The following is a 22,507-nucleotide window of genomic DNA, read 5'->3' on the forward strand; positions in this document are numbered from 1 at the left end:
TCCTACCTGACTGACAATCCCGCTGAGCTCCCCCTCCAACATCTTGACTTGACACTCCAGTAATTCAATGTTGCTTAGGGAAGCCTGGTATTTATCCCTGTAGAGGTTTAAGCTTCTTTCTAGGGAGACGATCTTGTCCCCGGCCAAGGCGAGTTTCTCGTGTGCCAAGTGGAGCTTCTCTCCTGTGTTCCCATTGTGATTTCCAATTTCTTCCTCATAGAGAATCACCTGTTGGTGTAGGAACAAAACCACACTGAACCCATAGAAGCATCTAACGAGGAAAGAATATGCCTGTAAGACAATGCAGAGGAGTCTTATATCTTAAGAAACAAATACAGAGAATAAGCCCAGCACAGATCTAAAAGCTACAATATATAACATCAGAATGTTAAAGATTAGAAACAAAAAGTTTGTCCTATTTAGATTGTAAGCTTCTTCTTTGTTTTCATTCTTTTAAAATATATTTTTATTGATTTCAGAGAGAGGAAGGGAGAGGGATAGATAGAAACATCAATGATGAGAGAGAGAGTCATTCATCGCTGCCTCCTGTATGTCCCCTGACCGGGAATTGAACCGTGATCTCCTGGGTCATAGGTAGATGCTCAACCACTGGGCTAGATTGTAAGCTTCTTAAAGACAGGGACCATATTTATTTTCCATTCTGCTTGGCATATAGTAAGAATTACATAAAGACTTTTTAGTTGATTAATAGGAATCAATTTGTATAGCGCCATTTAAAAAAAATTTTTTTTTTTTTAAGGACTCGAAATGCCAGTATTCTCTCTTTCCTAGATATTCTCTAGGGGTCTAATTAGAAAATGTAGAGCACCTTGGGCACACAGGTCCATGTCAGCAAAGTTCCCCAGAGGCACTGGGGAACATGACCCGAAGTTCCTCTGGGATTTGTATAATCCTTATTTAGATTTCTTTTCTTCCCAATCAATTAATTAGCCGACCAACTGACACATTTATTGAATGCTCATGAGCAATGTCTTGGGTGCTGAGGGACACATACCTATACGATGCAGCTCCTCACTCAGAGTTTATAAACTCTGACAATTTTGGGAAGATATGGTTTAAAACAAGCAAACAACTGTACATAGTGGAGAGTGCTAAATTGTATGGCTTGAATAGAAATGAGTCTCCAGAATATAGTTAAGCTAAGTCTAGATGATCTCAAACTCCAGTCTGAAAAAAATGAATGACTTGGTATTCTCAACGACTGATTCAGGCTCAATGTCTGGTTATCTTATCAGCTATGCCAGAGCCAGGAATTTATATATTATCAAAACCTGATTTTTCTAAAAAAAAAAGTTCATTTAATGGACCTTAGGCCTTTTATTTTTTATTTTTTATAGCCCTCAGAGACCTAGAGTCTCTTGCATTTACATTGCAATGGTAATAAAATGGAAATGATGGGCCTTCACACACATCATACACACACATGTGCACACACACAGACTCAGACCACATACCCCACAGGCATTAATACTGGAGCTCTCACCCAGTGATGCCATTCTGTTTAGCTCCCTCTGCTCAGCCTCAAAAAGATCAAGAATTAAAGAGGGGAAGTTGATAAGACCTGCTCAAGATGCTGCGAAGCTCTCCTCTGTAAGTCCAGTGTTTGCTTTCTAGTAGGCTTGGCCTGATTTCTGTGGGTGCACGGACACATGAGACATTCCCATAGTAAGTCTATCTATACCTCGTCTTCTTTCAGTTTGCAGTGGTGGTGAAGAACAACCAGGTCTGAAGTCTGCTTCTCCAGGATGGACTGATACTGCAGGAGGGAACAGTAAGAGGTCTGCAGCTCCTCCGTGCGAAACTCCAGCTCCTGTTGAAGGGTCAGCAATTTCTTCTTGAGTTGCTGGAGTTGTCTCAGATGACACTGCTTACTGGACCCAAACTCCATCTGTGATTCAAATGCTAATGCTTCCTTTTTATTCTGCAATTGAGATCAGATATACAGAGAAGGCTTTGGAGAGTTGCTAAGCTTGCATCCACTCTTTGATTTTTTAAATTTGTTCAACCGTTCACATCCATCTACCCGCCCTTTTATCTTTTCATCTACAGAGCACTTATTAAATGTTTCGCTCTAATTCACAATGAAACATCACTTTGTATTACCACTCATAAGTAGGATTTAAAAGAAGAAAAAAAAAACCACCATAGTTCTTTCTTACTATTTAGATCTACTATTCCTCTTATTTAGGTCAGAAAAAAAAATACACAGAAAGGACCTGGAGAGTAGTACAAAAGATATATGTGATAATATGCTTATGTTTTGTCTTCACATATAGAGATAACACAATTGACCTAGAAGGTAATGGATTTCTGGTCACAGTTCTTGGACTAATTCCGATTATTAAAAAATGCCCAGATGAAAGAGTGAAGTCTTGGGTAGGTGTTTGGGGAAACGGGTTTCTGGATGGTGGGAAATGGGAGGCAGAGGTATTGTTCAGGCATGTCTGGGCACTGGCTCTGTCTCCTCTTCCTGATGGAAGATGTCACCTTGCGGATGTTGTGTGTGTGTGTGTGTGTGTGAGAGAGAGAGAGAGAGAGAGAGAGAGAGAGAGAGAGAGAGAGAGAGAGAGAGAGATATCTCCCTGCCAATCCACAATTTGCCTGAAATGCTGCTAGGCCCATCCTGCACTTTCATTCCTCATTCAATAGACATATGTTGAACACCCACTTTGCCTCAAGTATTTTGCTGGTAGGACACACCCCTGAGTTGTTTATCTAGTACAGTTGAGACCTTTGCACTGCTGTGTCTACTTTTTCTTGCCCAACATGCCTGATTACATGTGAAAGAGGTGGGTAAAGAGGGTGGCCTGTGGGTATCCCTTAGCTCCCGTCTCTTAGTACCCTCCAATTCATTCTTTAAAACCCTGTCCAAATGTTTCTCTCTTTCCCATTTTCCCTGCAAAGATGTCTTTGCATCAATACCACAGACTTTACTGGCATGTCCTTTACACGTTCCACCTTGCACTGTATGATCTCTGTGCATCTCATACTGTAAGTAGATTATAAACTCCTGGAAGGCAAGGGCCATGTCCGCTCCTGGAGGACCTAGACTAGAGATCCATACACACCTAGGTATTGAGAGAGAAGGAAATAAAATAGAGAGTGCACACTCTCCTCGCTGCCCAAGAATTTGAACTTGTGGCCTTGGCTTCACTAACAGAGTAGTTTCAGACATTTAAAAAACGAACTGCTTTTCTTAACGGTTTTATTGAAGTATCCTTTAGATATCATAAAATCCTACCATTGTAAGTGTACAGTTTAATGATTTGTAGCAATAGGGAGCTGTGTGATCATTATCACAATCCAGTTTCAGAACATTTCCATCACCTCAAAACATCCCCTCCTGCCCATTTGTCACTTCCGCTCCTATCCTCAGCTCCAGGCAACCACTAATCTGCTTTCTGCCTGTACAGATTTACCCTTTCCAGACATTTCATATAAACGGAATTATATAAAATGTCATCTTTGTGTCTGGGTTCTTTCATTTAGCAGAATGTTTTTGAGGTTCATCCAGGCTCTAGCAAGAATCAGTATTCTGTTCTTTTTTATTGCTAAATAGTATGAATATACCATATTTTGTTCATCTCTTCACCAGTTAATGAATACTTGGATTGTTTTGGTTTTTAGCTATTATAAATAATGCTGCTATGAATATTAACATAGTAGCTGTTGTGTTGATATTTTCACTTAATGAATTGTTCAGCAAATAGGACGGTGCACCTACCATGTGCTGAGCACTGTGCTAGGTAATGGGGATACAGAAGTTTATAAAACACACAGAATCTCTGCCTTCATGTAGTTTGCATCTAATAGAGAGGGTGGGGAGAAGGGGAGAGAGAGAGAAAGAGAATCAAATAAATCATGTAGTTATTAAAAGGAAAAAGAGTGTTATGGAGGAGAGTAAAGCAGGAGAGGGAGATGAGGAATGCCAGGATGGAGGCAGTTGTAATTCTGAATTAAATGTTTTCATGGAGGACCACATTGAGAAGGTGACATTTGAGCCAAGACTTGAAGGAGACAGGGGAGGAGCCTGGTGGGAATCTACAGCAGGGGCACTTCGGGGGGAAATAATAGCACATGGTAAGGCCTAGAGGTGAGAGGAGCCCAGTGGTGTTTGAGGAGTCACTTTGTTCTGGCTGGAGCAGAGAGAGTAAAGGGGAAAGTGGTACCAGGGGAGGTGAAAGGAAAGGAAGGTAATGTTGCCTGACCGGTTCAGCTCAGTGGTTAGAGCGTTGGCCCACAGACCGAAGCGTCCTGGGTTTGATTCTGGCCAAGGGCACGTACCTCGGTTGCAGGCTTGATCCCTGGCCCTGGTCGATGTCTCTCTCTCTCATTCAAGACAGTATGACTCTGAGGTTTTGACTCTCTCTCTCTCTCTCTCCCCCTTCCACTCTCTTAAAAAGCAATGGAAAAAATATCCTCGGATAAGAATTAAAAAAAAGAAAGAAAAGAAAGGTAGGTGATGTTCTTTAGGGTCACACACAACATTCTAAAGACTTAAACTTTTCCTTTCGGGGGATGAAAGACCATTAGAGAGTATTGAGCAGAGGGGAATGACGTGATCTCCTTTAGATGTTACAAGGGTATGCTATTGAAAATCAACTACAGGGAGGCAGAAGCAGGGAGACTAGTTAGGGGGCTACAGCAAGAATGTGGGTGAGAAAGGATGATGGCTTGGACCAAGGTGGTCACAGTAGAAGGTGGGAGAAATGGTTGGATTCTAGATTATTTTGGAAGTAGGGCCCACAGGATTTGCTGTTGTGTTAGTTGTGGGATGGTGGGAGATCATGGTCATTCAAGGCAGGGTGACTCTGAGGTTTTGGTCTGAGTAACTAGAGAGATAGAGTTTTAATGAGGTTAATTAAGTAAGAGCTGGGACCCCAGAGAAAATCCTCTCTAGTGAGAGTGGATGGGGCAGCACAGATAAGGGAGGCTTAGTCCAATTCAGAACCAGAAAGTCTACAGCTGGTTGTGTCAGTTCAATCTGATTTACTCTTTCTGGCTCTCCTAAAAGATTATTTAATCCTTAATGCCTCAGAATAGAGAAGACAGAGAAAACTAACCACAATGGTCACCAGGCAAAAGAAATCCTAGGCAAAGACAAGTTGAACGCCTGGCCTGAATATCCAGTATACTGGGGGAAAGTTGATGAGACTTCTTTCCTGAGCCAAACAGGAAAGAAGTATTTACTTTGTGTAGCTATAATTTCCAGAATTTATATTAAATGTTTCCAGTTAAGTGCTTTCATTCTTTTCAAGATAAGAATGTTGTTATTCTCAGATCTTGTCTGTAAATGAGGTTCAGAGAGAAGGGACTTGAGAATAATGTGTGTTTGTGTGTGTGTGTGCGCACACACATGTGCACTTGTATCCAGGCACATGTATGGGGATGTTCTCAAGAGCCCAAGTCCTCAGTCTATCCAGTTGAGCTGGGGGTGAAGAGCTACTTGGAAAAAGACATGGTAAGTATTTAATGTAGATAGAACTAAAACAAAGGAGTGGACATTCAGGGGACAGGCATACATAAGAAGGGCTTATTTTAGTGAAGCAAATACCCAATAAAATCCTTATCAAAATTTGCCACAATTCTGTTTATCTTGGCTTTGTGGTAACATGATGGACCAGTCAGATGATAAGAGTTCACTCAAATCTTTCAATACAGGGCAAACATAACACCTGCCTTAATTCGTCTGGTTATAAAGATCCGAAAATGGCTCATATGTGCAGAGAAACAAGAGTTTTCTTGGATGAGAATTTTAAACATTTGCACACTATAGATACCTATGTGTTTAGAGGAACCAGATTTCAAAGGCTTGGAGAAATGCCTAGACTTATTTGAGACCTATTAAATTTCTACTTATTTATCCTTAAGTATTCAAAAGATTATTTTTCTTAATTCTAAATGAATAGAAAATGACATGCTATGGATTAAGTCTACATTTCTCTTATATGTGCCAAAGAGCAGTATCATAAAGGCATTAATGCATTTCCCATTGCTTTTTTGTCTTCCTTTTAAAAAGTTTTCTTTCTAATGAAGACAGCTATTTTATTAGATTCTTCTTTGACCTTTAAACTGAGAAAATGAGCAACTTGGAAATGATTTTATGGAAGTAAGATTAGTTCTTAGAATGACTATTGAGAGTTGGACCTGATTCTGGAGGCCATCTGGTCCACCATGTTTCTCAGACAGATTGCTATCCAGGCCTCAACTGTTTTAAAAGATGAAGAGCACTGGCCACGTGTAGGAATCTGTTCCCATATTTAGTCAACCTTTTATCTCTACTTATGGTCAAAGAGATTATAGCTATTGCTCCCTCCTTGCCTATGTGGCCACCTGATCACAGAAGGAAATTAACTGAGAAGTCACATTGGTTTCCACCCAATACTCTGTGCTTTTCAAGTTGATGCTAATTGACTGATGTTAAGTTCTATATTTTCCCTGATATTGAAGTTAAGCTGACAGGTCTATAATTACCAAGATTGTCCCTTTTCCCTTTTAAAAAGGATGAGCACTTCATTTACCCCTTTCAGCCTACAGGGACTTACTTTATTCTCTTGAGCTCTCAAGTTCTCAAGAATAATCGCTAGCAGCCATGTAATAACCTGCCAATTCCTTACATACTCTTCCAAGTCTGTCATAAGGCCCTGCTGATTTGCCTAAAGTTGACTTTTCAAAACACTCTGTAACCATTTTATTTCCTATTCTATTTTTCACCGACTCTCTTCTGTCTCAGGTTGGCATGGCTCTGGTAATCAGATCCCTGCTGATACTTTCTTTTCATTTAAGACCTGAAAGTCTCATATTGTTCCAGTCATTGTCATGAATGTCTTTGCCTCTTTTTTGCGGTATTGGGATATTTCTCTTGTAACCCTGGTTTAGCCTTAGATCACTAGATAGGTTTATCTCTTACATTTTGTATCTTCTACAAATTGCATTTCTTATACTTTTTCTTTTTTATTTATTGAATTGAGAGAGAGAGGGAGGGGCGAGGGAGGGAGAGGGAGAGATCTGTTTTTCTACTGATGTATGCATTCACAGGTTGATTCTTGTATGAGCCCTGACCGGGGATCAAACCCACAACCTTGGAGTATCGAGATGATGTTCTAACCAATTGAGCTACCCAGCCAGGGTCCTATACTATCTAGAATGCAGAACTGTGTTTGTTTACATGCATTTCTTTTGGATGCATCTTTGTGGTTTAGACCCTCTCATCTGATAATCTCTGCTTATCAGAGATTTCACTTAAAAACACACACAACTATTTTGAGATAATTTTAGGTTTCTAGAAAATTGCAAAAGTATAAAGGCAGTGCTCATATACTCTTCATCCAGCTTACCTTAATGTTAACATTTACATAACAATAGTACATTTGTCCAAACGAAGAAATTAACATTGTAGATTACTATTATCTAAATGAAGACTGTTTGGATTTCAACAATTTTTCAACTGTGTTTCTTTTTCTGTTCCAGGATCCAATCCCAGATCCCACATTGCATTAAGTATATTTACTTAAATTTTTATTTTCATTCCCAAAGATTCAAAGTGATATCTCTGTGTGGTAATTTTCATTGAGAGTCTATTAATCTTTGCATATTCAACTAATTACTTTAAAAAAAAAATCCTCACCCAAGGAGTGAGGATATTTTTTTCCCATTGATTTTTTTTAGAGACAGTGGAAAGAAGGGGGGAGGGGAAGAGAGAAAGGAGAGAGAAAAACATCACTGTGAGAGAGACATATCGACTAGTTGCCTCCCCACGAGCCCAGACCAGGGGTGGGGATCTAACCTGTAACCCAGGCATGTGCCCTTGCCTTGGAATCAAACCAGAGGCCCGGGGGTGCTCAGGCCAATGCTGAGCTAACCACTGAACAACACTGGTCAGGGATAAATACTTTTATCTGCAGAAATCAAATTTCTTACAGAGTTTTATGCTAAAATAATGTCTTCCATACTCTTCAAACATAAGTTTGACAACCTGAGCCCTACTGAATATCAAGGTATTCTCCCCACCAGGGCCAAAGAAGTCTGGGAAATTGTTCAAAGAGACCCTTCCTTTCCTGGTTTGATCGCCCCAATATGTTTATCTTTTCTCCTTTTGCTTTAATTGAGGCACCCTTTAATTCCCGGGCAGGGTAGGAACTAGAGGGAAACAACTGACATGCAAGTATCAAGGAGGCTCTCACTCTTGGAGCGGAGTAAGCGAGGGGCTGGCACCTGAAGAGTGAGTAGCCCTTAAATTTTGCACCCTCGGCACCTCACTTGCTTTCCCTTAGTCCCTGCTCTGTCCTGGGTTTTAGAACACAATGTATTCTTCATTTACAAGGTCACGCCATTTTCCTTCCTCATCACCCACTCACTGCCTGCCAGTCCTTTAGTTACACATGGCATCTGATGTTGTATTTAAATTTTCTCGATAACTCAACTATGACCTCTTGCTTATTTCCCCGGCTCCTTGTTAGATATCAGTCAACATTTCAGAAAGTCAACATTTCAGAAAGTCTTTGGTTTCCCCTTTGTTCCCAAATTACATTTCCTCAGGAAGGCAGATCTTGCAGGGATTTTCTGAGGGTGTGAGTGTAAGTCCACATCTAATTGTGTATTTGTATGTGTAGCCTGCAATTTAAATTCTGCACTAAGTGCCAGCAAAAAGAAAAAAAAAAAAAAAAGAGCCTGTTTTAAAGCTTGTTTCAAGCTGTTAGAGCTTCTGGGCAATTAGAATACTAAAATGTGACTTAATATCTTTCTCCTTCCAAGTTGCCAGGTATTTATAAGCTACATGGATTTCCCTGACTTGGGGAATAAATAAACTTGTGACAGCAATGGTGAAAATATTCTAAAACATTAATATTTAGAAAGGAGTAAATTATGATAATATTCTTCCTGAGATTCATTTAGGAAAACCAATGGATTTTTCTGTTTGTGACTTACTGGGGAAAGGGCAGCAATGCTCAGTGAGATAAGGTAGAATTGCTTTGCTGGTAGCATTTTTAGGGCATTACAGAGGAACAATTTGTGGTTTTTATAGGGAGGTAGTAAGTCCTGGGAGAACGCTACAGGCACAATTAAGAGAGACCAGATCCTTGACCACAAATGTTGAAGAAGATGGTGGTTGCTTACACAGCAGCTAAGATGCTAACCTGGGGGTCTAGCAATAGGTCTGTGCAACCAGTACCTGCTTTATGGTTGCTAAGAACTCACCCTAAAAGGAAATGAAGACTGCAAAGTAAGGAATTCTTGGAAACTCAAAGTGTTTAGAGAACTTTGGGAAAATACATTCCAGCTGGCCCCCTAGCCTGTGTAGATGAATTTAGATACTGGTTTAAGGACTTAGTGCTAGAGTTTCCAAAGAGAGAAAACCTCAGGCTGAAATGAGGTCAGCTCAGCTGAGGAACTGCTTAGGCGATAGATAAGCATTAACTCAAAATCTAATCTTAAGAAAGATGACCATGCCAGGGAGTGAGAGAGAGAGAGAAACATCAATGGATTGCCTCCCGTATGTGCCCTGGCCGGGAATCAAACAGGCAACCTTTCGGTGCATGGGAAGAGGCTCCACCAACCGAGCCACACCAGCCAGGGCAAAAAAGACTGAAATTTTAACCATTTGTGACAGCATGGATGGATCTAGGGCGTATTATGGTAAGTGAAAGAAGTCAGTCTGAGAAAGGCAAATACCATACGATTCCACTTATATGTAGAATCTAAAGAACAATATAAATGAACAAACAAAACAGAAACAGACTCATAAATACAGAGAACAGACTGATGGCTGCCAGAGGGGAGGGGAGTTGGGGGGCTGGGTGAAAAAGGTGAAGGTATTGAGAAGTACAGATTGGTAGTTACAAAATAGTCACGGGGATGTAAAGTATAGCATAGGGGCTATAGTCAATAATATTGTATTAATTATTTATGGTGCCAGTTGGGTACTGGAAATTGGGGGGATCATTTTGTAAAGTATATGATTTGTCTAACCACTATGCTGTACACCTGAAAATAATACAAAATAATATTAAATGTAAAAAAAACCAAACAAACTATTTCTTTGCCCCCTCCCCCCCAAAAGAGAGCACCTGTTGCACGAATGAGCAGTGACATCTCTGAGCAGGTGGAAGGGTTGTTATATTTTGGTTAACTCAGAAGTATGTCTAAGTCCATAAGGAGATGCTGCTGTCCTCACGTAACTATAATTTGGTCTTTCAGGGCAATGGCCACAGGTGCGGCAAGCCCAGGTGTGAAAGGCCAGATAAGGAAAAGACAGAGCCTTCCACTTATGGATCTGTTTAATTCTTTCTCCCTGCTTGCTCAATAAACGCTCCTGTGGAAGAACTGTCTGTTATCGTCCCTGTCCAAGAGAGCAGAGTGGAAGTGGAGAGCGCAGACTGGGCAGCAGCTGCCGAAACCCTTACGTGGATGCTGTTCATCATCGCCTCCTCCGCACAGAGCTGATTCTCCTGCCAAGTCGTCCCCTGCCTCTTGCAAACATCATGTAGATTCTTGATGTCAACTTGCAGGCTCAAGAGCTTGCTGCTCAGGCTGCTCACTTCTCTGTCTCTTTTCTCCACCTAGGCCGTCAGAAAAATGGAAGCATCAATTATAAACCATCAAGCAAACACTTACTTTCGTTCACTTAACTGGTTGACAGAGACTTTACATTTGCTGGGAATTTGTTCGTCCACCCTTTGCTGTTATTACTCATTCCGCGTAACATTTACACACTCTCTGTTTTCAAGATGTCTGAGTGCCCTGCATTAATGCAGACAGTTACTTATTTAATTAACCTTCACCCACAGCTCTAGGTGCATCGCAGACACTTCCCCTTTTTCAAGAGGAATTTAGTGCCTAGAATAATTCCAGGCGCCTCATGGACTATCTATAAATATTAATGGTTCTGCCAATGATGAAGTGAACATACTGAGATGTCAAATGAACCTGTCAAGGCTAGTGAACCAGTGATGGAGCTGGTGTGGATTCTGAAGTCTCTTAACTATCTCTTCTACCCACGAAACCAAAAGACCTCCCTCACCTGTAAACCTAATGCTTTTCCTTTGGAGACATACACCAATGGGAATAAAAGTGAAATCCCTGGGCTGATTATATAGGATCAATGCCTCTGAATATGAATGAAAAAGATTAGTTAATTATTGCTGGGGCAGAATGGAAATTAGTGATTGAGATCACCAATAGCGAGTGTGAAGCACAGTAATTTCAGTGGGGCTGGGGGTGTGGAGCTGTGGTAACAGGGTGGGGGCTCCGTTACAATAGGGTGCCACCTTCCACCCCCAGTGTTGTGGGTGGCTGGCATCGGTGTGGAAAGAAGTTAGGAAGTAGCCCCCTGTGAACCTGTCCAGGGCTTTAGTCCTAACACTGCATACGGTCCGTGATGCTCATGCGGACGGGCACTGCCTACCACCTGTTTCAGATGCTGGGACTGAGGCTGGTGCTTTTATGGTAGGTACACATCTTAGGTTACTCAGAGCAGGCCCTTAGGCAAGGATTCATGGCACTTATTGAGGAAACACTCCCAGGCACAATCAGCAAGGAAGTGGGGGGGGGGGGAGCAGAGCAGGGAAGGCAAAGAAACCAAGCAAGGGCAGGATTTCAAACAAGTCCCAAGGGCGGGAGCTTTAGCCTGATCCCACAGGGAACTCTGGCCTGTAAGTTACACCCCAGAATCTGTCCTGATTAGATGCACTGAAAGCTGGGCTGTTAGACTCAGCACCAGCCAGTCAATGGCTAAGGGCAGCCCGGTGGGGGGGTAAACTCCCAAGGACTTCCAGCTCTTTGCTCTTGTGAGCAAAGTGACCCCAGTAGCCTAAGGGCAATTTTTCTAAGAGAGTTGCATGTGCACAAGCACCCAGAAGCCATGGTGCAATGAAATGGAAAGTGATCCAAGCAACAAGGTCCCAGAGTTGGTTAGCAGCAAAATATGAGAGTTCTGCTCTCCCAACCCTGTAGCTAGTGCTCTGTTACCATATCCCAGCGGTTGCTCTGGCTTCCTAAATATATGAGCTATAGGACACACCTTCCCAGGGGAGCTGGCCACCTGATATGGACACTGTAAATCAAGCCTTACCCCATGGTAAGAGACCTCTGCACAAGGCTGAGGGGGACCAGAGAAAACCATGGGAATTGGACTCTACAATGTCAGACGATTCGGAATTCAGAAGGTTTCCCAGAAGTGCTGCTGTCTTAGCTGATTTATTTCTTCATTTCCTTTTAGTACCTGGACTCTTTTTTTTTTTTTTTTTTTTACCACTTTACAGTTTAATTAGGTTAACGGCATGGCTCTGTCATTAAAAGGATTTCATTATCTCAAAACTCTCCCTCTTCCTCCTGTCCCTTGTTCCTCATTTCCAGAAAAACAACAGTGGATGTCAAATTGCCCCAGGCATGTAATTACCATTAAGACAATTACCAGGGACTCTCTTAAGAAAATGTGTGTAGAGCAGCTAAAAAAAAAAAAAGTACAAAACCTTTGACCCCACAAGGAGCAGCGGTTTGATTCCAGTGCTTAAAATCCCTTGTGTCATAGCTGCCACTGAGGGACTAGGATACAGAGGCTCATTGGGAGACCCTGGGGATCCCCTCCCCTCCTGTCCCAGGACTATGTTTCTTTGGCATCTATGAAGAGGTTAGGGGACAATGCAATGCCTGTTCTACGGAAGTACCACATGCCCTGTATTCTTGCCTTGATGTTGAATATATGCGTCTTCAGGCGAGGACCTTGTCACCAGATGGTTCCATATGGAGCCTGGCACACTCTGGACTCATCAACAAAGTACAAACACTATACAACCTGACTCTCTACAAGTTAGAAGTTAAATGCCTTCTCTCTTTCAGGACAATAAAAAATCCCCTGTTTCTCCAGTCTTGGATGTCCTCTGAGCCAAAGGCCGGCTTGCCCAATTCTGTTGCAGGACCAGGACTTCAGAATTAGATCTTCAATGTACATGATCTCATCTAATGTGGACATTAGCATTGACTCAGAGTCTCTGAGGCAATTTCTTCGTTCATCACACAAGTGTTTTGGAATAAATAATCTTTCTTTGAGGATTCCCTAAACCAGTTGAATAACAAATGTGTTTTGCAGGATGTCAAATGAAATTTACTTTTGAAATCAAAATCTAACCATTTACTTCCTAAAGGCCAAATTGTACAGGGGTTTTTAATTCATCAGAGCAGGAGGAGTGGAAATGCTGGGAGAGCAATAAAGTGATTTCCTTGAATCACGTATTATTTTTCACTGTAGGGAATTGTAAGAAGAGACTGTGTTCACCTCAGAGCTCCCGAAAGGCAAGTGTTGTTGAGGTTCCAGTAAACCTAATTTCTTGCTAATATCGTGCACAGAGGCCACTGAGCACTATTTTCTAATCCTATCTACGTTATGAAGGCTAAATTCCAGGCAGATGCCTTTTGAATATCAGTATGTAGTAAGAATTGATTTAATCTGACATTTCATCAATCAAAGCTCTGTAACCAATACTAGGGCATGAGATGAACTGGGAGTCATAATGCTGGCCCTCAGGCCCCATCTGATCCTGTCCCAGACCTGCAGTCACTAACGATGGCTGAAACCACCGGCCTCTGATACTAGGTAAGTTTTCACCTATACAGTCCTGCACTTAGATCCCCAGTTTTGCTTCCATGAGGGTGGAGCCTGGTCACTTTGGTGGAAGGCATGGGACATTGTCCAACCACAGGCAAAATGGTGAGTGCTGATCCTGCAGGTGCCCCCATACTCATGATAGTGATTAGACAATAGGTTATTTACTGAAGCAAATTTTCTGTATTGATCAAATGGATCTTTTTTTTTCAAACAGCATGCCTTCTTGACATATATTTCAAAAGATGGGAAGTAATTTTGCTCTAGGCTTCAAAGTATTGGCAGATAGTCTTATGCTCTTTGGGGGATGCTGATGTGAAACTGAAGCTTGTGATTTAGTAGCACTCTCAAATCCCAAGAGCATCAGAAAGGGTCAAGATGACAGCGTTCCCACACATTTGGCACTTGGAAAAAACAAGAAAGCTTGGGTGGAAGTTTCCAGAGTAATTTTGAGGTCCACCAACAGCACCGTAAAGGTCATTAGCTTTGGGAAGTTATCTTTTTTGAGGATAATGACAAATTTTCAACCAACAGCAAAAAGCCACTTTAACCACCACTACCATTCAACATATAAAAGTTTATAGTGAGAGTTATGTTTTAAAAAACATGAAACCTTAAAAATTAACATTGCTTCAGGAATTTTTCATTTTACTTGTGTAGCAACAGAGTTTACAGTTATCCACAGTAATTTCAAACACTGTTAGTGACATTACTAACTTGATTCCTGAGTTTACTTTTACATCTATAGAAACATTGCAGTTCTTGATGACTGATGATGGGAATTGATGGGCTCACTCTGTCTGTGAGCAAACATTTTGAAACCGATTATGTTCATATAGTGCAGAATGAGTATATTTCATTGTGTTCTAAATTCTTTAGAAATTAGCACACTGTATAATGCATATCGTTCGGGATACACATGGCATATGGCAGAGGCCAGCCACCTAAAAAATATGGGACAGTTTTTATTGGCACTTTGGGTAGTTGCCACATACGTTTCTCCATCATATCATTGGAGAAATTATTTCACTAGAAAGTAAGCTTCATGAGAACAGGGGTCTTTGTCTATTTTTTCACTGCTTTATCCCCAGCCCCTAGATAGGGGTGGGGAAGCTTTTTTCTGCCAAGGGCCGTTTGGATATTTATAACATCATTCAAGGGCCACCTAAAATTATCAACTTAAAAATTAGCTATGAGAAAAGCTCCTAGATTTATTGCATTTCGAGTCCTGCCTATGGTTGCCTTGGCAGACTAAATGATTTTGCGGGCTGTATACTACCGGAGGGCTGGAAGTTCCCCACCCCTATCCTAGAGCAATGCCTGGCACATTGAAGGTGCTCCAAAGATATTAGTTAAGTGAAGGAATGCCCTTCTAGAAAATCCATACCAGATCCTTGTTCCCTGCAGAACTCGCAGCGGATCCTCTACGGCTCCCTCTAGTAATCCAGCAGGAAAGGAGCTGAACCACCTCTTTTAGAAGCTGCTCACCTCTTGGTAGGAGGTCTGTTAAAAAGCATATGTCATGTGGGACAACCCTATACTAACCTTTCTGGAACAAGTCAGGGAATACATAAACACAGTTTGACCAAAATATTAGACTTATCAGAACACTCCACTTTCATAACATTCCACATAAAGAGAGAATGTTGGCAACAACAGTTAATATTTTTTTAAGTGCTTTCTCTGTCCCAAGCACTAGTGTTTTACATGCAGTATTTTACTTAATCCTTATAGCAAACCTCTGAAATAGGTGCTCATGATTCATATTTTTTTTAGGTAAGGCAAAGCAAGCTCTGAGAGGGTATGCAACATGCCCAATATCATACTGCGATTAGATATGCACTCAGACCTCCCTAGCTCAAGTTTGGGCTCTTAAATGCTGTGCCCTGCTGCCCACCTCTGTCTGTGATGTTTTTGGATGCTTATTACTGGAATTTTGAATTATGAACCTTGAAAAGAAGCCCCTCGAACAAAGGTTCAACTCCATGCATGTACAGGAGTTAGAAGCCTTACCTCATCTTTCATTCCCTTGGCACTTCTCAATTCTCCTTTAAGCTTTAGCATTTTCTGAGCTTTGTTATAAACCTGGAAAAGTATAAAAATTTAAGATGGAAAAAGTATAAATGAGTCCAGCTCTTTAAAAATTTTCCCATCTGGATGTGTGCTCTCAGCAGGGAGTTCAGAAAAATTTCCCAAACTGTTAGCAATACTTACTTGCCTACCCATCTGTTTGTGTTTCCAAAATTGTTAAAACTTTCACCAGGAAGACAACCGTGGTTTTACAACTTTTCCAAAAAAACCACCGCTAAATAGTTTCTAAGTTTATCCTTCTTGGAAAGTGAAAGGTCTGAAATGATCTTACTTTCTAGATTTCTAAGTATTCTATGGCTCAAACATAGTTAACATTATGTACTAATTATAATCAGACAGAATATACACAGTCCAACTTTATTCTCATGACAACCCTGGGAGGTAGATACTATTACTATCTCTATTTTACAGAGAAGGAAAATGAAGACCAGAGAGGCTAAGTGACTTACCCAAGGTCACACAGGCTCCCTCACTGCTCCACGAGGAGCTTCCACTAATTTATAACTATTCATTTGGAAATATCTGATGATGTGATTTAAGCACCAAGTTATGTTGGCACTTGTAAAGTTAGGACACGTAAAGTGCTGGGAATATCCAGGTAAAAAGCCTCAAAGAAAGCCAAAGGTTTTTGCACATGTAGATGTGTAAGTACAGAATGATGCATTTGAGGTCATAATGCATTGGGCTTAATAAAATAATCTAATTCATTATGTTTTCAACGCTAAGACTAAAAAAATTTCCACCAGGCACTTACCTGCAGAATAGTTCCAAGAATGAGAAGCTATCAAAATGCTCATTCTCTGTAATGAACCACACCCCCCACCCCTACATAAGCCAAGAGGAAGAAGGAATGCTGGGGCCGTGGAACCGGGACTGTTTATGGGGTTGTGTTCTGACGGGCTGCACTGTCCACCCTGTGAAGTCTCCGTGCACAGAGGCGCATCACGGGGTGGCGAGTGCTCAGGCTTACCCGGCAGGGAGAGGCGAGCGATGCTGCAGCAACAAGCCCCAAATCTCAGTGGCTTAAAACCGTGAAGGGTTAGTTTTCACTCGTGCTACATGTCCTTTATGAGTCAGCTGGGGGCCCTGTTCTTCATTGTCCTCAGCTGGTAGAATCTTTATCATTTAGTATGTTGCCTGTTGCCATGGCAGCAAAAAGGGAACTTGGTGAATCACACACGGGTTCTTAAAGTGGAAGTGACATTTCACTTCCGCTCCCATTTCATTGGCCAAAACAAGTCACACGGCCGTGCCTAACTTCATCCTTTATTCCCCAAAGGAAATACTGGTGAGCATCACCAGTGACTTCCACTCGAGGTGACTGAGGTGGTTGGGCTGCTGTAACGATATCACAGGCTGGGTAGCTTATACGCAACAGATGTCTCTTTCTCATAGTTCTGGAAGGTGAGAGGTCCAAGATCCAGCCCCCGGCAGAACTGGTGTCTGGTGAAGCCCTTAGTTGGTTGGAGCGTCATCCGGTGCACCAGAAGGTTGCAGGTTCAATCCCTGGTTGGGGCTCGTGCAGGAGGCAAGTGATCAATGTTTCTTTCTTTCTCTCTTTCCCCCACTTCCTCTCTCTCTCAAATCAGTGAAAACGTATCTTCAGTTGAGGATTAAAAAAAAGAAAAAAAAGAATTGGTGTCTGGTGAAGACCCACTTCCATATTGGCTGGGTTTTTTTTCATGCGTAACTTCACATGGTGGTAGGGACAAGGGAGCTCTGCGAGGTCTGTTTTATAAGGGCACTAATCTCACTCATGAGGGATCCACCCTCATGACCTAATCACTTTCCAAAGGTCTCATCCCCTAATTCTATCAACTTGGGGGTTAAGATTTCAACACATAAATTTTGGGGGGACACAAAGGTGTGATCCACAGCACTAGGCAAATGAGATTAAAAATAGTGTGGCATATAAGAACACTAAACAGGGCTGTAGGCTACCAACCTGGTTCAGCACCTAATTCAAAAAGTAGCTTTTGGAAAGGTACTGATCTCTCTGAGCCTTTGTCTCTGCCTCTGCAAACTAGAGGACTTGTACCAAATGACCGTTAATTCTTTCCTAGCTCTAAGGTTTACTGATTCAATGTTTTACCTTGACAGACATCTTTCTTACTAAAGAACCATGAATTCAGCCCAAGCATAACATAAAATATAAATAAAACAAATATGTCTTTGAGAATAATATTCTTCTATAGGCAGACCTATAGGATAGTTAGGAGATGCTTCTTAGATCAAATGCAATCTTGTCCCAAAGACAGAAAATGATAGTCCAGATTGTGACTGTTTCATCTACTATGGAGTTACACAGCTGTAGTTGCAAGGGCCAAGGGCATTTGGAAGGAAAAGTGGAAGGCACAGGCTCTCATATTTGCATGGAAATATATTGGGCTTCACTAAGTAAAATAAATCAGAGGAAAAAGAGAGAGCTGAATGAATTGTGTTCCATGAAAGAGACATGGGAATCCTGTGAGTCATTAACAACAGCAGTGGGCAATTTGGAAGTGCTTACAATGAAAAAAATGGAAGGGTTATATGATAAATTTTCGAAGCAATTGACAGTAATGTTTGCCAGATGGATAGGGAAGAGTGCTTTGAGGGAGCCTCAAATGCTTTATAGAATGATCACGTGAACCTTCACAGCGCTCTCTGAGGAGTGTGGCTGGAAAAATATTTTGTAGAGGAGAGGACTCATCACAGAGGGAGGGGCTCCCTACCTGATCTGTGGATATTGATCTCTGGGCCCAGGACTTGAATGTCTTTTCTCTCCTCAAACCCTTATTCTGTGTCTTCTGTGCTGCTGTCTCCTGCATCTTTGTTGAGACCTTAACTTCCTCATGCCTCTTCTCCATCAGCATCTCCAATTCTGCTGCATCTGCCCACAGAACTGCTTTCTTGTATTCAAAAGTTCTGCTGTCTGCTTTTTCAGTAGGTCTTCCCTTGGTGACAGCTGTGTCCAGAAAAAAATTATGGTGAAAACAAAATCTTGGTCAGAGCATCTAGCAATATTTTGCGCCTCCTGAGTTGACCTCAGTCCACACTCAAAGCACCTTACAGATTCCCAAGAAACACTAACACTGCACCTCATACAGGTGACTGGTGTAGCAGGTATGAACTCAGGTGTGCCAAGAAAAAGTTACGATTTTTCTATTAATCTTTATTGAGCCCCATTTCCACCAAATGGCAGAAAATAGAATATTAGTTATTTCTCAGAAAGCACCATCATTTTTAGGTTAAAAATGAATCAGTTCATGATCCCCTTCACCTCTTTAAGGTTTTCCAGAGTGTAAGTTCTGGGATCCTAGGTTGGATACTGGCATTAGGGGTGACTTCCGATCCATGGTCATGGGCACCTCTCTCAGTTGAAGTGTGCTAAGATGTCTGTGTCTTGGTCAAAAGGCCACAAATACTGCACCTTCCTCACACTGTGGGCTTTGGGTCTGCAGGCCTTCTTTGGTCCTCCAAGGATGATCCTAATGCAGAGAGATGGACACACATACCTGTGAAACTGGTCTCAGGCCCTCTCTTCTTAGACCTTCCCTACCATCATTCTGTGTTTTGCCTAAAAAGGTGAGAAGAAGGGGATAGAATCCTAAGATCTTGCTCATTTTTTTGCTCCCCACTCCTGGCATTGATCAAAAGTCCCTTCTGCCTCTAAATTGCTAAACCTATCTGAGGTTCTTTTGTGTTCCCTACTTTCACCCACGTCTTCGATCTCAGGATCTAATTCTCTTGCTTATGCTCAAATTATCCTCTGCTGCTTCTTTCTAAACTCAGAGAGTCTTTGTTTAGTTTTGGGGAGAAGAAGCAAAAAGGGCACAAGTGAGCAAGTTCAATGAAACGCAGGTTGAGCGTGCAGGATGGGAAACACATGTTAGTACTTCATGCACCATCAGCCTACACTAGATTACACAAAGGCCATACTCACAGATTGCTGACGCTGGCTCTCACCAAGGACCTGGCTATGCCTGGGTATACAGATGGACGACTGCTGGTCTTAGAGCAACACTGTCTATTCCTTTTCCTTTACGACCTGGATGGAAGAATATCAAGCATCTATTTTTCTCATCTAAAACATTTTTCTAGGTTTTCATGGAAAGAGACGCTATTCAAAGTCAAAGCTACCCTTGGGGGTTAATTAAAATTAACAAACAGGTTTACCTACACTCAGTCCTAACTCTTTCCTTTACTTTTACTGAGTTTTAGCTTTTTCTCCATTGTTCTGCCTCCTTCCAATGAAAAAGTATGATGAATTCTAGGTTTCTTAATTATTGAAATGATGAAAAGATGTTCAATGTCTCCCGTTAAAAAAATGTGAGCACCGTGAATGAACAGGGATGCTTCTTCCTCAGTAAATTATTTCTGCCCAGACTGCATAGACGGAGCCATAGTGTACAGAGGCCTTGCATGAAAAGAGTCTATTTCTTTGAATCCAAACCCAGTTGTACAAGAGAAAAATCCCTGATCATATAGGGCCTGTCTATGGGGGCAGATGGTAGGAGGAGATGATGCTGGAGATAGTGTTTCCAGGGTCTGGGGATTCTGCACCATAATTTAGTGAACAGGAACCAGACACCAAGATCACTGACTGGGTAATATAGTCCAACCCCAGGACTGAGGCTCTTCTGGAGAGGAAGCAGGGCGAGATGGGTCTTTGCAGGAGCTTTGCAATGGCAGAAAAATGGGGGTCCAGGAGGAACAAGAGAAGGAGTTCCAGGACTTATCAGACTCACTGTCACAAGTGAAAATCTCTCTCCATGGCTATCTCCTTTGGTACCTTTTACAGAGGCTTTCAGTTGCCTATTTCAATATCCATACTTTTAACTTTCCTTAGAAAGAGAATCCTAATTTTATTGGGGTGTATATGCACTAATTGAAAAGACTACCGATCCCAGCCTTTCTTGTACCTAGGTAGGGTTACTTTGTAAGTTTCGGCCAATGAGATGCAGGAGGAAATATTGTGGGAACTTCTAGGAAATCTTCTTAAAGAGAAGCAGTGCACAGTTCTTTGTTCCTTCCTCCCTCCTGATTATTTGGAATGCTGCTGTAATGGCTGGTGCTCCAGCAACCATTTGGAACACGAGGAGATGCTCAAAGAGACAGAAAGAGCCTACCTATGTCCCTGATGGTATGGAACCACCATGCCAGTCCTAGACAGAGTAATTTATGTCACAAGTCACTGTTATTTTGGATTTTTTTCTGTTTCATGCAGCCATATCTCATGCAAATGAACAAAGTACCCTTATTTATGTTCCTCTCAGACAGACCTCCCTACAACTCACACCTCATTTCTAGACCTCCACCAGCTGCTTCTATACATTTTGGAACTCCCGTTTCATTGTGGACCAACTCTTTTACTCCACAGACATTTTTCTCAAATGCTCCTTCCCTTCCTCGACTTGAATTGGTTTTCTCTTGTCACATCAGCTCTTTCACTTTCTCTCTCTTCACTTGATGCAGGAGGAGCAAGTGTGGGGAAGAGAGTGACACTCTCAGTCTTTCTACTGTTACCACTAGCTTTCCCGTCATTCAGTAAAATTTCCTCTTCTGAAGTACGCACTCCATCTAACCATTATGATCAACTGACATGGTGAAAACTCTCCCTCCTGACTGCTCACTCTCTTCCTTTCTTCCTCCTCCCTCCCTTTCTTCCTTCTTTCCTTCCTTCCCTCTCTTTCTTTCCTTTCTAATGAGATATCTGTTTTCTGCCTGCTCAAAAATCACACACCTTCAAGATCCAACTCAATGGCCAGTTTCCCCATGTTAGTATCTTACATAAAGTCAATGTCCTATTACTGATGATACTGCCCTTGGCCACTTGGTTATGCCGGTGCCCACTGAGTTTATTCTCTATACCGTTACTATTTTTCCCATTCTATTAACAAAAAATTTCATAGACTATGCTCCTTGAGTTGCCCTTGGCTGCCTTCTTCCTTGTACTATGCAAGAAGACTCTTGTTTTGATAAAGGATCTTCCAAATTCCTGTCCCTTTTCTGTCAGCCTCCTCCACCTTCTCCCAGGTTCCAAAGGGTTCAGTGAATGAGCCAAGGCATTTTGGAGGTGATATGACCAACTGGCATTTGCCTCGGTGCCTGCTCTCCAGCAGGAGAAGGGTTAAATACTTTGGGAAAACTTCAGCACTGAACTGCCAAGTCTCTTAGGTTCAGCTCAGCAATCAAACCGCATAACCTAATAGAGCCCCTGGTGCTACGGGAAACACAAGACACTGATTTATATTTTAATATCAGTAATTTCCACAAGAGCAACATTTCTGAGTGTCATTTTACAATTTCTGTCAAATGCCAGCTCAGTTTTTCTTAATTCTGTTTACTGTGCCTGAATTTGCAACCTCACCCGCAATGCAGATTCTTGGCTCCCAGGGGAGAAGCACGTTTTCATCTTTGCTGGAATGGGAGGGATGGGCTGGGGCAGAAATGGGCCTAGAAAATAACTGGAAATGTAAACAAAGTACTGGTTATTAAGAATGGCTATGAAGCACTTTTGGTTAAAAAAGGCAGGGGCAGTACAAATAAACGTTGTAAAAAATGACAAACAAAAGGGGTGGTTGGGATGCAAATGGAACCTTTCCTTCCGGAATGGAGAGCTGCGTGTACCCTGCAGAGAACCAGTATGGGGACTGTCTGGCCACGTTTACTGTAAGATCGCTGCCACGGCCATTAGCACTGCAGCAGGTTGTAAAGTGCTCTGGCATCCTTAAGGATCAAAGGTGCGCGTCTGCATGAATGCCAGATGTTGCCATTAGGAAGCGGGAGCCTGGTTCTCTCCTGTATTCTTTG

At 41.9% G+C, this 22,507-nt stretch overlaps 1 protein-coding gene and 1 long non-coding RNA gene across 3 annotated transcripts in view; both read right to left on the reverse strand.

Moving 5' to 3' along the window:
* Positions 1 to 16,983, reverse strand: part of PMFBP1 (polyamine modulated factor 1 binding protein 1) — a 44,464-nt gene extending 27,481 nt beyond the window's left edge. Inside the window, exons 1-5 of the mRNA XM_087827425.1 lie at positions 16,683 to 16,983; positions 15,635 to 15,706; positions 10,425 to 10,580; positions 1,703 to 1,942; positions 7 to 228 (exon numbers count right to left, since the gene is read on the reverse strand). Coding sequence (XP_087683551.1) covers positions 7 to 228; positions 1,703 to 1,942; positions 10,425 to 10,580; positions 15,635 to 15,685 — 669 coding nt within the window. The 5' untranslated portion in view covers positions 15,686 to 15,706; positions 16,683 to 16,983. The remainder of the gene's footprint in view (positions 1 to 6; positions 229 to 1,702; positions 1,943 to 10,424; positions 10,581 to 15,634; positions 15,707 to 16,682) is intronic.
* Positions 16,984 to 18,506: 1,523 nt separating this feature from the next.
* LOC107525526 (uncharacterized) lies at positions 18,507 to 22,153 on the reverse strand. Of its 2 annotated transcripts, XR_001602062.2 has the most exons (4): positions 22,065 to 22,153; positions 19,638 to 19,742; positions 18,975 to 19,182; positions 18,507 to 18,659 (listed from the first exon to the last, which is right to left on the reverse strand). It is a non-coding gene; the product is annotated as an uncharacterized LOC107525526 (long non-coding RNA). The 2 variants fall into 2 exon arrangements; XR_001602061.2 differs by lacking the exon at positions 22,065 to 22,153 and having other exon boundaries at positions 19,638 to 20,001.
* Positions 22,154 to 22,507: the final 354 nt, after the last annotated feature.

This window comes from Miniopterus natalensis, chromosome 18 (assembly GCF_054644295.1).
Source record: "Miniopterus natalensis isolate mMinNat1 chromosome 18, mMinNat1.hap1, whole genome shotgun sequence".
NCBI lineage: Eukaryota > Metazoa > Chordata > Mammalia > Chiroptera > Miniopteridae > Miniopterus > Miniopterus natalensis.